This window comes from Lissotriton vulgaris, chromosome 2_2 (genome assembly GCF_964263255.1).
Source record: "Lissotriton vulgaris chromosome 2_2, aLisVul1.2, whole genome shotgun sequence".
Taxonomy (NCBI): domain Eukaryota; kingdom Metazoa; phylum Chordata; class Amphibia; order Caudata; family Salamandridae; genus Lissotriton; species Lissotriton vulgaris.
The window spans coordinates 111,985,554-112,000,771 of NC_141688.1; the positions used below are offsets into that span (position 1 = coordinate 111,985,554).

The 15,218-nt window shown below is 43.2% G+C and overlaps 1 protein-coding gene across 1 annotated transcript in view; it reads right to left on the reverse strand.

Annotated features, from left to right (window-relative positions):
• The window catches only part of TBC1D2B (TBC1 domain family member 2B), a 259,910-nt gene that overhangs the window by 186,097 nt on the left and 58,595 nt on the right, over nt 1-15,218 (reverse strand). Inside the window, exons 2-3 of the mRNA XM_086959405.1 lie at nt 9,396-9,549; nt 7,562-7,712 (exon numbers count right to left, since the gene is read on the reverse strand). Coding sequence (XP_086815531.1) covers nt 7,562-7,712; nt 9,396-9,549 — 305 coding nt within the window. The remainder of the gene's footprint in view (nt 1-7,561; nt 7,713-9,395; nt 9,550-15,218) is intronic.

Below are 15,218 nucleotides of genomic sequence, written 5' to 3' on the forward strand. Positions count from 1 at the left end.
CTTAAGAAATTATCATCGTTATGTTACGTGCCCTGAAGGGGGGATACTACTGAAAGAAAAAGTTACACACCTATCAAATTTGGTTTGCCACTCATAATGTTGTATTGGCACATGTTGTGCAGTATCCTGAACACGTAGCTTTTCTTCAAAGTCTTTTATAGGTTTTAAGAATGGCCCATGAACAAGTTCTCAGAAGCCACAAGTAGTAGATCACAAGATGTGCACACACTGAATAGAAGTGTCTACTCCCTTCCCAACCAGGCTGAGGCAGACAAAACAAAAGGTGTAGTGGCTGTTGTAGATTAAGTCTTTCAGGAGGGAGGAATATAGGAAGCTCAAACGCCTGATTCGATGAAATGGGTGTCTCTTTAATAAATAGTGCATAAAGCTCCCCATTTAGAATGGGGATGTAAAGGCTACCAAGAATACCACTTTACATTTGAATGTCTGAAGTGAGCATGAAGTTTGTGGTTCAAAAGTCGCCTGGTTGTAGAAGTGGAATAACTTCCTGCAGTGTGATCATAGATTGTCCGTTTTTTTGGGTAAGAAATTGCATGGAGTACATTCATTGACCCCTTTCATGTAAAGGCACCTCCCCTAGCTCACCTGAGGAGCGTACTTCATCTAATAGGAGTGAGAAACTCTTTGTTGATTTTATGATTCCAGGGAGAAATACTTGGTGGTGGTATTGAATCTATGCCATGGGCAGCACCCACTTGTTTGTCATATCAGTCTTCCCCAAATCAGGTAATTTGCTAAGTCTTCCTCCACCAGGTGTCATGTTATCAGGGTGAAAGAGTACTGAGTCGCTGCTTGGGAGGCAGACTTGTTGAACTATTGAATTAGGAATGTCCTTAAAAAGATGGCTGCTGCAGACTTTGAGGGAACCATTGAAAGGATTGCTGAGAGCATTGGTAGAACTGGCAATTTGAACCACATGGATGGCGTGTCTACTAACATCACGGAAACATCTGCTGTTGCAGGCCCGCTTACTAATTTAGGCATTTCTGTGGTTTTTTGTCTTCCTTTTAAGTGCATTTCCACTTGTGGATATAATAAATGCTCTCTATTGACCTAAGGATCTTAGCCTGATTATGAAGTCGTTGGCAGTTCGGGCTGGACTGTTCCCACTGAAGCAGGGGCAAGACTGATTTGAATATGGCTGGGTTCAAACAGAGGTGGCATGGTGGGAGAAAAACCATGGATTGGGTAGCCGTTTGAGTGATTGCCAGTGGTTGAGATTAATTCAAGCATTCAACCCATCATCTTGTTGTTGAAGTTGATGCTCCGTGTGAGACGGGCATGCCGAAGCATGTGTCTGTGCTCACGGTGCCACTGGAATCAAACTATGTGTGGTTGATGGGCCCTTAGGGCGAATCCAGTCCTAGGTTGCTTGTATTCTAGTGCAAAGAGGACCTGGTTTGGCAGGTTGGGCTGAACTGTTCCCACTGGAGCAGAGTCAAGACTGATTTGCATGTGGGATGGGTCCAGACTGAGACTGTCAATGCCTGAGATTTATTCAAGCATGGCTTCGTCGTAGAATGTTTATGGTGATATGACAACAGACCATATCAACCACGTCAAGGGTGCAACATATGCCTGTGTCAGCGTTGGTGATGCAGATTCTCGATAATTCCCATTACCAGTGGCTTCAACTAGCCTACTTTCCCGCTCTAGAAAGGTCTCTCGGTTGCATTTTGGGCTGTCTCATTGGATGCATGGATGACGACGAAGTCCGGTGATACATGCCCATGAATACAAAGGGTGATGGGGAGCTGCCCGGTTATGTGCACGCTAAAGGTGGTATAATGCAGTCATCGTTAATTGGACATTTAAAGTTCACCAACATATTTTTTTATATACTTTTATGTACTATCTTTCTGTATGTCAGAATTTCTATGAATAATGAAGGAGTAGCATCTCCACAGCCGATGTCACCTCATGGTGAAAAGCTGACTAATGTACAGCAGAGTGATAGAATGAAGTCTTACCAGGGTAAGATATTTTCAAGGGATATTGCTCACAGGGCTTATCGGAATCAGTCTACTACACACTTACTTTATTTGTCTCCATTTAGTCGGATAAGCTTGTAATTTCACTGTTCCTGAAACTTATCATCTGAGTTAGAGTGTAAGAGCTTGTTTAGTGAACAAGAATCCATGTCCTGTGGTACTGGTAGTGCAATTGACTTCATTTGGAATGTTGCCACCGCACAATTCTGAGGAAGTGGCCTCTTCAATGGAAATCTTGTCTTTCTTGATGGACATGTCTGTCTCTTGGGTGAAGAGCTGGAAAATGTAGTTACAATGTGTTCCGTGTCCTGGTCAAAGCAAATGTGTTTCGGCCATTTATTTTTACTACCCCGAGTCTCTTCGGGTGAAGAATTCATGGATCTACTTCAGGAATCTTTCAACATTTTTCGGAGTTACTTATTCACTAAAGTGGCTCATATTGAGGTTACCCCTGTTCCGGAGGCTGATGTTCAGCTCTGAAGCACTCCTCAAAGTTAGTTTGCCTCTAGTTTGGATTTTTGAATCGCTTCAGACTTCAAGGTAGGTTTTTTGGATCCATCCAGTGATTTGAACGGAGTTAGCTCTTCACCCGTAGGAAATGAAGGGTGGACAAGTTATCCCACCTCCTCGCTTTGGTGTAGGAGGTGGAGTTTCGGGATTTCTGTGGATAGATTGTCGGGCTGATAAAAAATTTACAACGATTCCTTACTGTAGTAAATTTCTTGAGCTTGTCTTTCTTTCTTCCTCGTGGTCTGTTAACCAACAAGGACTTCATGCCCCTTGCTAAGAATCACTTGATAACGCTCAATCAGTTGCTATTAAATAGCCGAAAAAAGGAGCCCACCTATGATCAGCAGCTGCTTGTGCCATTATCTAAATGAAAGCCGGTCAGATTGTGGCAGTTCTGCGTAACGGAGGAGGAAAAATTAAATGGTGAATTTTCCATCCCCTTTTTACACATCATGAATTTGAGTGGAAGACTTTTGCCGACGTGACACCGAATGTGCTTTCCAGTCCTGTTCTAAATTCCAGCCAGTCAGGCAACAACGTAGTCTCACAGACTAAGCATTGTATTTCAGGTACAAACATGATGGCAGGAATAGAAAATCTGAAGTGGAGTTGGCATTGGGATGCATTGATTAGTTAAGGAACATGATCGCAAACCATTCTTGAAATCAAAAGAAAACTCTCTTAAGAAAAACAAATTGTAACATTCCGAACCCAACAGTAGACCGCAAGAGAGTACACAGCATATGATCTACAATAACACAATCTGCAAACTTAATGTCACTGCCAATATACCAGTCCCACACCTGAACTGTTGGACTACCTAAAGAGTGAGAATACCTAGAGAGTGAGATGATTTCTGTTTCTTAAGTTAAATCATTACAGAGTGGTTTGTGAAGACAAAAAAAAACATCCCCAAAAAAGGAGAGACAGGACTTCACGCCTAAAAATTGACATGAATTTCTGATGTAATGTGCAGATCTCGGTCCTGGATTGACCAAAACCAATGAGTTCAGAGGCACTTATGATGTGCTTCCTAGACTGAGACAAATGTATGATCAAATGGGATTAGTATGAGGGCTTAAAAACTATTTTTCTTTTACCAGACTGAAATCAAAGGTCAACCAATGGAGAGATTCCACAACCTGACTGAGGAGTGTGATCTTCTTGGAACGGAGGTCCAGTTTTTTCCCCAGATGTGATGGAACTTGTATCAATACCTGGGCCAGCAAAAAAAGAATGTAGGAATACATTAAGCAGAGAAGTTTTTTTTTTGTTAAAGGATAGTGCTTGCTCTAGTGTGAAACTACTTGATACACATGAATATTACCTCTTCTGGGAACAGAAGGTATGACTTTTCTGGTTGATGGAAAACCCAAACTGTATAGAATGCAAAGTCTCTCCGTAGAAGTTGCGGCAGACCAAGTCCTGGCGAGCCAATAGGTTAGATACTGCCATAAGTGAAAACCTGGAGGACAATATGGTCATCACTAATAAGAGAACGGTCGCAAACCACTAGAATACGTATTCAGACCAAAGGGTAGACATCCAGGATAATATTTCTCTCCAACCGTAAGCATAGGAAACCAATGGCACTTTTCCTTCTGGATATCAATAGATGACAGAGTTCCCGAGTAGCACAACTGTTGGGTCTTGTTCACAGAACAAGAACTGAAATGTCGAATGTTTTAAGAATTTTTAAGTCAACTTGGTAGTTGTTCCTTGGCAGCAGCTTGGCCGGTCGCATCAAACTTTACTACAATAAATCCGAATAAAAACTCACCAGTGGAGACCTGTATTGACTCCCGGTTGACCTATAGAACAGCCTCTAAAAGAGATCATGTGAATGGTTTCGACCTTGTGAAATGTGCTGGCTTTTGGATGTTTTTTATTTATTGATGGAATTAATCAAGAGGTTTTTATGCAACCTATTGAAAATTCATGCGCTTTGGAACTTACTGATCAAATGCACAATAGCTTATAATTAACCAGCTCCAGGGGCACAAGATTCAAAACTTTCCCCGTGTGATGCCAGGAGGCTGCCGGCATTGCTACAAATCTGAAAGGTGGCTCAATTTGGTTGCTGGCAGATGGGGCACTGCTGCTCGTAACATCCAGAGCAAATGAGGTCTTGTGCAGTGCCCAGACCCTCCCAGGTCACCACGCACTAATTATGCTAATAATATTAACCCTTCGCAAGGTCTTATGGAATGCTTCTCTGTCCAGCTGATTTCATTATTTTTTTACTACATCACTTGGTTTCTTTTTATTGTTAGTACTGGGTACCCCTGTGCCGCCAGTGGGGAAACTGGGTCTTTTTTTGTGGGGGCTGAGTGGGAGTGCAAGCCTCCAAGCAGCCAAGCCACCTTTGCTCCCTGCGTGGCGCAGTTGCTGCTGTTGGCATGAGAGCCGGATCAGTGTTCTTTCTCTCAACTGCAGTGCCCCACAGCAGAACGCAGCAATGTGACTGGGGATGGCGAGTAGAGGGGAGTGCCTTGCCTCATGGACACTTTCCTCAGGCACAGAGCTCTACAGGCAACAGATCTTCGCTGATTTACCCCCCAGAGAGGAAACTTGTAAGCATAAGAACAATTTAGAGCGCTCAGGGCATTACCCGCTTCCCCTTTAGCACTACAGCCTACTTTTCAAAGGCTACTGCAGTTCGAGCCTATAGCTGCCTCCTGTCAGCTTCAGGGCGTTGTGATACCCTAGGGCCTGTTCTTCTGTCTACCTATCTGCTAGTCTTTCAGTCTGGACACCTGATCGCCTCCTTATCCTGGGGTCCTCCTTCAGCAGCATCATGTAGCTCACAAAATAGGTTGCACTGCCAGTCTGCAATCCCCTCCCCAAGACTTTACAGTTTCCTGGCCACTTGCAGGGCCCCTGTTTGTGCAGAAAGGAGTCAAGTGGTTCGCTACAGGGGTACCTGGCGGGGGTGGGGGGTACACCAGTTTAGAGAAGTCAAGAAAATCTGCTCTTTTAACAACTTCAGCAAGTACACCCTCTACGGCCCCCAGAGGGAGTGGTGAGGCCATTGCCACTGGCGCTTGAAACTACAGTCTAACAGAGTCCTTAGAAGCACACGCCTGGAGTTGTCTCAAAGCAGGAGAACCCATCAGCAAGCTGGTTTGTCATCCTTCCTCTCTAGTTCCCTGTTTTTATCAGAGTTCCCCCCCTTGTGTTTAAAACTGGTGGTGGATAGTTGAAAGGTCTAGGAGGTGGGTGCTCTGCCCAATTCAAAGTGGTCACATCCTTCCTCCACTCCTAATACATCCCTCCACACAACAATGTAGGATTTATAAAGATGGTAAATTAAAATTTCAGTCAGACACAGGCTTCTATTGGCCTATAGTTTTCCCCGTAACAGACGGAGCAAACCAGTTCCTTCCATCCAAAATGTTAAGAGGGAGCCCTCCTGTGAGTGATACAAGAGGTCAGGCTGTCTCCCTCTGTTTCTGCACAAGGACATGCCCAGGTCAATAACTGGGAGTTTCGGAGCCCATGCAAATTCCTTCCCCATCTTCTTTCAAGAGCAGGCCAATCCCCTCCAAATGGGCATTTTGCCTTGGGGAGGATCTGCTCTCCTTGCTGACCAGCACGGTAATTAACTTGGCCTAGAGGGTAGTTCAAAGCAAGCCGAAATCAAATTAAGGGGTAGGTAAAGTATGTTAAAGAGTGCAAATATGGTCAATTTCATATTTTTTGTGTTGTGGAACATTTTTAAGAAAGGAATACACACTAATCTTCTCTCAAGGTTGAGCCCATGCACTTAATATTTTGCTGCAGATTTCACACTGTGTGAGTAGAGGAAAAAGTTGGAGACATAAACTGAAGCGCTACAGGCTCACAGAAATGTATTACGGACTCACAATCTAGTAATAATAATCATTGGCAAAGACAATAGGTCTTGCCTTTATAATGCAAGTACTAAGCTGCGGGATTTGGCAATGTTTGTCTGTAAGTCATGGTCAATTAAAATACTGGAAGAAAAGCAAACATCATATATTATCTTAAGACTTTTTACTCTGGAAACTCTGAAGAGAATTTAAAAATAATGACAAAATGTCAGAATGTAATGGAAAACGATTCCCAATGCCTAGTTTACTTTTCACTGCACTCAGCCATTTGGTTCTCTACATTCGCCCAGAAAGCAGATTTATTGGCCCGCAGGACACTAGCTGAGTGACTGCAACAAATTGCCATTGCCCCAGCACCACAGAAACCTTGGTGTGTCAAAGGCTGTGCTTTCATACAATATGTGGAATACAGGAAGCACAACAAAATAGTCTTTAAAACTTGCTATTTCGCCATATCCCAACACAAATAACCCTGTTGCTGTGCGTTTACAGCCAGGCTGAGAGGATTGGGGAGCAACACAGCAGAGTCTATTAGAGGGGTGAGGCAGCATCAGAGGGCCAGAGCTAGATCACAAAAACATGCATGGAATAATGAATAAAAATTTTTTTTAAAGTAGCTACTTAAATGTGAGTTGTGGAAGGATACAAACAAGAACATTAAAAGGATTGTAATGTTGCTATGCTCCAGGAGAAGGAAAAACATAAGAAGGGGAAAGCAAGCCATTGAATAAGAAGCAAGCAAATGAGCGACAATAAAGCCAACTAACAATAAGCAATGTGCAGGCTCTGAGCCTCTGAAAACTTAGCTGTGCTGTCTTGTAGGCTCGACCTAACAACAAAAAAGTAGGAAATTTGCTTTTGGATCCTCATTTAAATTTTATGTCCTTCACAGGCCCTTATTGTAAAAGGCGACCATTGTCAGTTCGCCCTCAAAGCTGTCTTGCAAAAGTATACAGTGTTTGGGAAACACTTACAGCAGACATCCAAAAACCAGGTTGTCCCCAAAACCATACATATATATAAACATATGCAGATCCAGCACAAAAAAAAGGAAATTTGTCTGTGCATTTGTTTTACCAGGTCCTTTAGCTCTGCCAAATACTGTTGGGGTCAACATTCATCATCATGGCACACACCGAGGCTTCCACAATTTGTATACTATTATATAAAAAACAATAATGTCACCTGATGTCAGCACTCAATTGCTTAAGGGAAAATTGTGCTGATGGTGGATGGTTTGCTGCTTGTTCACCAACAAGCTCCCCTGGATCAGTTTCCACGGCCAATATATTTCTGGCTTTATCAGCAGGGCTGTTTGGCAAGACACTTAGGTAATCTGAAAAATTGAGACGGATGCAGATTTAGAATTTATAGAAAGATTTAACGTAGAAATGTCCGATTTAGATTTCAAATTTGAAAAAAGCCAAGAACATGGAATTACAATAGGAAGCACATGTGCATAAGATACATGAAATTATCTTTATAGAAATTTCAGTCAGGACTTTCCAAGCCTTCAATCCTTCAGAGGTTGAGAGAACATATACCAGCAACAGGATTAAATCATTATTTGAGCAGCTAGTTTAATTATTTGGAGAGTTTTACATAGCGCTGGCTAGACCAAAGGGTATCAGAGCGCTTTACAAGACACGTGAAACAGATACATGTACAAGACATAGAAACCATCGCATTGATAGAAGGATTACAGGTTGACATAGTGTATCCGGAAGGGATAAAACATACTGCAACAATTATATATGTATATCAAACAGTAGCATATGATACAACATTATCCATTGGTGCCTGTTAGTTCTGTTGAAAACAAGGTTAAAACAAAACAATGTTGTGTTACATTTTATTTTTTTGTACTATATTTGAATTATAATAGATATATAAATGCACAGTAGAACAGAAATAATACTGTTGAATTGTAAGACTTCTACCATACTGTACAACGACAAGCCTTACCATACAATGATAGGCCGAGCCATTCTATATAATAACAAGCATACTGTACCATACTTTACAATGACAGGTCATACCATCCACACGTGTTCATATAATCATATTATACGTACTATTATATTATTTAATAATCATTCTGAACAATTTTATACAAACTTTCTACAACATGGCTAAAAAAACATTGGCAAATGCAAAATATCTAACATTGGTGAGAATAATTCACTAATTAAAAAGTGGAAAAAAGGCAAAGCCCAAAATGTTTAAGTGCCAGACTGAAGACTTTCCTTATGTTCATCAGAAAGTCGTAAAAATAGGAACATGCAATAAGACAGAGGCGGTCACACAAACAGGTCCCACACAAGGACTGGCTACTTACAGTTTCAAATCCGAGTCTTTCTGCAGAGATTGATCGTTAAACCGTTAGTAATGATGGAGAGTACAACAAAAAACTAGTAAAGCTGATATTATTCTTAAAATGTATCCCAAACTACGGTGAAACAGGCTATACACACCAAGAAACAAAACAAGAACTTGAGAAATTTGATATTTCACTTTCATGAACTATGTGGCATATTTTCCATGAAATATACTTTTCCCACATGGAACCGTGAATAAATATTAGAAATGAAAGTGTGTCATTTAAAGTACCGAACAGAACTGAGTGGCAGATTTTAGTGGCAGACATTGTGCAATTTGCTTTTTGTGTTGATAAGGTGGCCAACACCAAATTGACTGTGTAAACTATGCATAACTGCTTCACAAACACTAATTTTAGCTCGAGGCCTTGCAACTCTTGCTTTGGGAAACTTCATATTTGGCATTTCATGAAATCACTGCAACTAAAGTAAGCACTATCGAGTCAAAGGTATGCATAATGCCATCTTTGTTCTATTTATGAACCGAATATTTGTAAACTCTCAGATCGTTCCCTCTGAGAGACCGAACGCCTTAAAGTCAAGACAAGGGATGAGCAAAATTTTAAAATCAATTAGATATACCTGCTTTACAACTGGAAGATCAATGTGACTGTCTTGTTATGTGATAGATGGGTGACTACCTGGATTGTCCTTGGCAACCAGCCCTTTGGACAGGTCGAGCGGTGCAGGGGCGCCCAGGCTGTCCCGCTTCCCTGCCCCCAGGTGGTTGCTGTACTCCCATCTCTTCTGCTGCAGCTCCTGCAGCCAGTATGCCATCACTTGACGATTCGGGGCCTACAAAGAAAGGATACAATTAAAAATACTGAGACAAATGTCTGTCTTAACTAATCTGAAATTCAACACAGCGTAAGAGACAGAGGCATGGGGTCTGCTACGTCTGACCCTCGCCTCCCTGTGACACTCCCGGCTGCTCTCTGGATACTGAGACTTAGAAGTACAACCTGTGCTGCTCTGCAGTCTGGGTGACGCAAGCGAAAACATTTCACACACTGTCTTGCACGGAAGAATGGTTTAGCAGGACTATCGGATGACAGATCTCCATCGTCTACAATTTCTGTAGGCAGGTTAGCATAGCGATGCAGGCTCTCACGGCATAAATGGGTGAAACCTGTTGGTCCAAGTTAGAATCCCGACCAGGACGAATCGTTGTCATTGAGCGGTGTGACCTTTACAGAGCTGAGAAATGGGATAAACTGCAGTAGCATGCGCCACTGAAAAACACACGATCATAATTATATGTAATAAGAGTTTTCAAGCACTTGACCCCATCCCACCGTATGTGGGTATTTGACAGAAAATGCACCGCTTTCAACTTCTAAACTCCCACAAGTACCAAATCTGTATGAGTCTTCTGTGCAGAGAGTATGACATCAGGTGCACAGTGGCAATGTCAACAAGGTTACGGCTGGACAAAAGCAATAAAAATGCCTTCTACAGTGCAAAACAAATTAAATAAACAAGCATTGGCAAAACCAAGGTCTAGCCTATGCGAGAGATACTTACTTTGGCAAGGTCGTTTACCATGTTGTACACCAGTGTGGCTTCTGTTCAGCATGGCTAAATGTTAGGAGGCTGGGGTATATTGGAGTGGGGTAGAGTGCAATGGAGTAAACTGGGGGTAGAGTCGGGTACTTTGGAGTGGAGTCGGGTAGAATAAAGTGGGATGGATTGGGGTAGATTGGAGTGGGGTAGATTGGAGTGGGGTAGATTGGAGTGGGGGAGACTGGAGTGGGGGAGACTCGGCTGGAGTGGGGTGGGGTACATTGGGTGAATTATAATAGGGTAGTTTCGGTAGATTGGGGCAGATGAGAGTTGGGTGGGGTAGATTGTATTGGGACTGAGAGGGTGTGACTTAGGGTGGAGTGGTTTAAATTGGACTGGAGGGGGATAGATTTGAGTGGAGTGTGGTAGATTTGAGTGAAGTGGTGTGTGGTAGATTGGGCAGAGTGGAATGGAGTGTGGTTGATAGAGTCGAGGGGGAAGACTGGTTGAATTGGAGAGGATACAATGGAGTGGGGTAGAGTGAGTGGGGTAGATTGGAGTGGGGTAGACTGAGTGGAGTCGGGTAGGGTAGGGTATGCTGAAGTGGGATAAATGCGGGTAGGGCAGAGTGGAGCTGGGCCAAGTGGAGAGGGACCGAGTGGAGAGGGGCCGAGTGGAGAGGGACCGAGTGGAGAGGGACCGAGTGGAGAGGGACCGAGTGGAGAGGGACCGAGTGGAGAGGGACCGAGTGGAGAGGGACCGAGTGGAGAGGGACCGAGTGGAGAGGGACCGAGTGGAGAGGGGCCGAGTGGAGAGGGGCCGAGTGGAGAGGGGCCGAGTGGAGAGGGGCCGAGTGGAGAGGGGCCGAGTGGAGAGGGGCCGAGTGGAGAGGGGCCGAGTGGAGAGGGGCCGAGTGGAGAGGGGCCGAGTGGAGAGGGGCCGAGTGGAGAGGGGCCGAGTGGAGAGGGGCTGAGTGGAGAGGGGCCGAGTGGAGAGGGGCCGAGTGGAGAGAGGCAAGGTACATTGGAGCGGAAGTGGGATAGATTAAAGTGGAGCGGGGTGGGGTAGATTGGATTGGGGTAAGTGGTGTGGAGAAGAGCAGAGCAGCGGGTTATGTTTGGAGTGGTGTGGAGCAGAGTGTCGTAGAGTATCTTAGAGTGGAGGGGTGTAGAGTGGAGTGGCATGTTGTGTAGTAGAGTAGCATAGAATGGAGTGGTGTGGCACTGAAGGGAAGGGCATAGAGTGGAGTGGAGTGATGTGGAGAATGCATGGTGTCGTAGAACACTGCCATTACAGACAATACATTTTCATTTGAAATGACAGTTACATGTGCACTGAAATACAGTTTTACTGCACGCAAAAATATGTGTAAACATCATTACATAGTGTATTATTTGTTTCACTACACTTCAGAATTACAAAGCACGTGCTTCATTTGTACTAACTCTGATAGATCTTGAAATATCAGCACAGTTCATTTTATTTTGTTGTGTGCTAGAAAAAAACACCCTATACCCTCTCCTCTTACATGGGTATTAAGCAGGATTGTGACAAATTCTCTCACTTTGAATTCAGAGAAAAGTTCTCACACTTTGAATTCAGAGAAAGAAAAGTTACCACCAAGCTACTGTGAAAGATAGCTTGACATTTGATTTGACCGCCGTCTTTGAATGCACAGCAAATGTGACAAGATTTAAATGTCTGTTTGTAGAAAGCGAGTTCGTGGAAGAGTACAGAAATACGATTTGGACAACGGGAGGGACCAACTCAAGCTGGATAGCCCAAAAAAAATAAAGCCTACAAATAGAAAGACAGAAAATGTGAGTAAAAAATTACAAAGCCAATGGTCAGCAATAAGCAGAATGCACTCCGCAGGCAGCTTTCTGAATGTTCCCAAGATGTCTTTAGCAAACCTAAAATGGACTGCTTTGTGCATTCCGTCCAAGGATGAGTGAACACACTAAATGTGAAATGGCAGAATGTACTTTCCAGATGTAAGCTAGTACAGCATGCATTGCAATGAAGGAGAACGGATACACCCAAACGGCTAGTAGTAAGAAGGCGAGACTAAATCTTGTGCGGATCCAAATTGTGTTTGCTAATATCTTTAGCTAACGGCTGAAAGGCACTGTACCAAATCCCCTTTGAGTATATGGAATACACGAGTGCTGCAAGCACCATAAAACCTCAAGCCTAATAACATCTGCACAATTAATTGGCTCAACCTTTAAACTACTAACCACTTTTCATCCTCATCCCGACTTAGGCTCCTTGCAGGTATTCCCTTCATAAAAAACCAAGAACAAATCCAGTCTCATTCACTTTGGCTTCTCCACCCCTTATACCCTCAATGTACCCTGTTTTTCTCACCCACCCAAATCCTCGTGCCTCTCTCTGCCTTACATCCCAAGCAGGTGAAATAGCTGCTCACACTCCTTCAACATATATGATGGGTCATCAGCAGCCATTCAGAACTCAGAAAAGCTTTGGAGACCTGACTGTTGCAGTAACTTTGAAGATGTCTAAATTCTGTGGTTTGTGAATGCAGCACAGGAAGTGCTCTCCCACTAATTTTACATAGAGCTTCATACGTAACACCTCTACAGGCACCAGCAGCAAGCCCCGAGCGTATGTCTGGGCCTCAGACCGAGGCTAAAACTCACCATCCTTAATTAATCTCTCAACCAAAACCTTTATTCAACCATACACATCAGAGTAGCTACTGATTCATCCGTCCGTGTAGTGCTTCAAGGCCTCATGAAGAGGTAGAAAAATGCTACAATACAAAACCTTTGCCTACTCAAGGCGAACCTTGCTGATCACCAATAAGAGTACAATAGATAACCTTACATCAGTGTGGACAATAAGGCGCGAGATGCAGCTTTCCAAGGCTTTGAGGAGGAGAACTACCTGGCTATATAGACAGGGTGGGGCACTGGCTCACTGGTGGGCAATAAAACATGTTATTTGTAGGGGTCGGATTTCAATAGGCAAACTATTCATTGGTCACTAGTGCACCTATTCCCATGAAGAGAGTTCTGACAAGGCCAATTCAAGAATTGCAGTGGTTAATACACATCAGCCAGTATATTACTGGCATACAGTACCTGCTTGAATTGCTGGTCATGGCTGCGGATTGCTTGCCAAGGTTATCTAAGTAAGAGTATGACAAAGGAACAGTGAAGCCAGAACAGGATTCTTCCATGGATTAGCCCAAATCTTTGACAACTACTTCAGAGAATAGTGTAGAGGACAAATGTTTTGGTGGCTATAGCTAAATGAACAAGTGGGCTAGAACGCAAAGGAATATGTATAGCGGACTGCCCATTACCATGCAAAAGCAATACACAAACCACCTTTATCCACAGATGCAAGGCCCTAGGAGTACATGGCTTTCAATTATGTATGTTTGAATATAGTGAGCGACCCGATATACCCTTGAGGGCTTGGGTAGAATATAGTAGAATGGGTAAGTTTGCCTCCAAGGGGGTTTACTGAAAGATTAGATTCAAATGTTTATAGACATAAATCGGTTTCAGGTAAATTAATAATCCTGAGTGAGTTTAGTTCCAGCAAATCATATACATAAAATTCAAACTAAACAAACATAACAATACTCAACATTTAGACAATAACCAGTAGACATGTGTATAGGCAAAGTAATATATTTGATCAAAAATAGATCATATGGGGAAAAATACAATACTCACTCAGGATTATTAATTTACCTGAAACCGATTTATGTCTATAAACATTTGAATCTAATCTTTCAGTAAACTCCCTTGGAGGCAAATTTAAATTATGTAGGCCCCTTTTCTACAGTGGGAAAGGGTGTGAAATTTTCAAACTGAACAGTGCATAGTGTGTAGTTGCATGCAAAATATCAAACTTAATTATAGACTTAATAGACCAAAAAATGTTTCCCTAAGAGTGTGATGGTGGAGCATGCACATTATGCTCTGTACTGTTTGAAGTTTGAACGAACAGTTGAAGACACTCTGTTAGCTGTAGCCAGCACCCATAGCTTTGTTACCCGTCGGAAGATGGTGTGGGAAAACAAACCCACTTCATACAGTGTTACACAGATGTCCGTGTTTATTTTGTTTAAAGGGTGTATCCGGTGAATACACTAGGACTCCAATGACTAGTAAGAGTTCTGGTGTGCATGCCTCAAGAATAGTGGCGGGCGGTAGACTCAGCTTGGCCGGCGTAGTTTGCAGAGTTTTCCCTGCTCAGTCTGGAGCGCAGAGTTCTGGAAAAACTAGCGTGTGACTCGCCAACATTACATTGGTGGGCACAGGTGAGAATAATTGAGCGCTAAGACGTGTCCTGGTGCAATTTCTCAACGCGGGCAGTCGTGGCAGGTCACTAAAGTTCACGTTGAGAAAGCTGGCACTCGAGTAGAATATCTACTCGAGCAACAGAAGGGAGCAGCGCCCTCTGGCATGGTGAGCGGTGCCGTTGACGCCGGCTTTAAAGCGAGGAACAAGCTTCTGCGCTAAAAATCAGCACAATCATAGCGACGCACCGAAATTCTGCCGCTCATGTACTCAGCAGAATCTCTGAGTTTTTATGTAATTTAACAGAATTCAGCTGGAGTGAAACTCCACAAGTTCTGCCCACCACTACTGAATTACAGTACTGGAGAGAATTACAAACGGATACATATTAAAGAGAGGATATGGAAGGTAGGTTTAACATCCAAGATATGTGCACTAAATAGGGTCATTCTTTTTTTCTTTGCCATGTAAGACTTCTGTGCAGCATTGTTGGTGGTAAATAATGTAGTATGTTTTACGCATCACACGCACAGACACACACACACACACACACACGCAGCATTTACTTACTTAGTTTTACAACATACTGACGCACAGATTGACAGCAGTTGTTGGTTTACCCATGTACATGGTTCCATGGGGGCAATAACCATTGGGATGCCGTGGCCTAATGATTAAGTG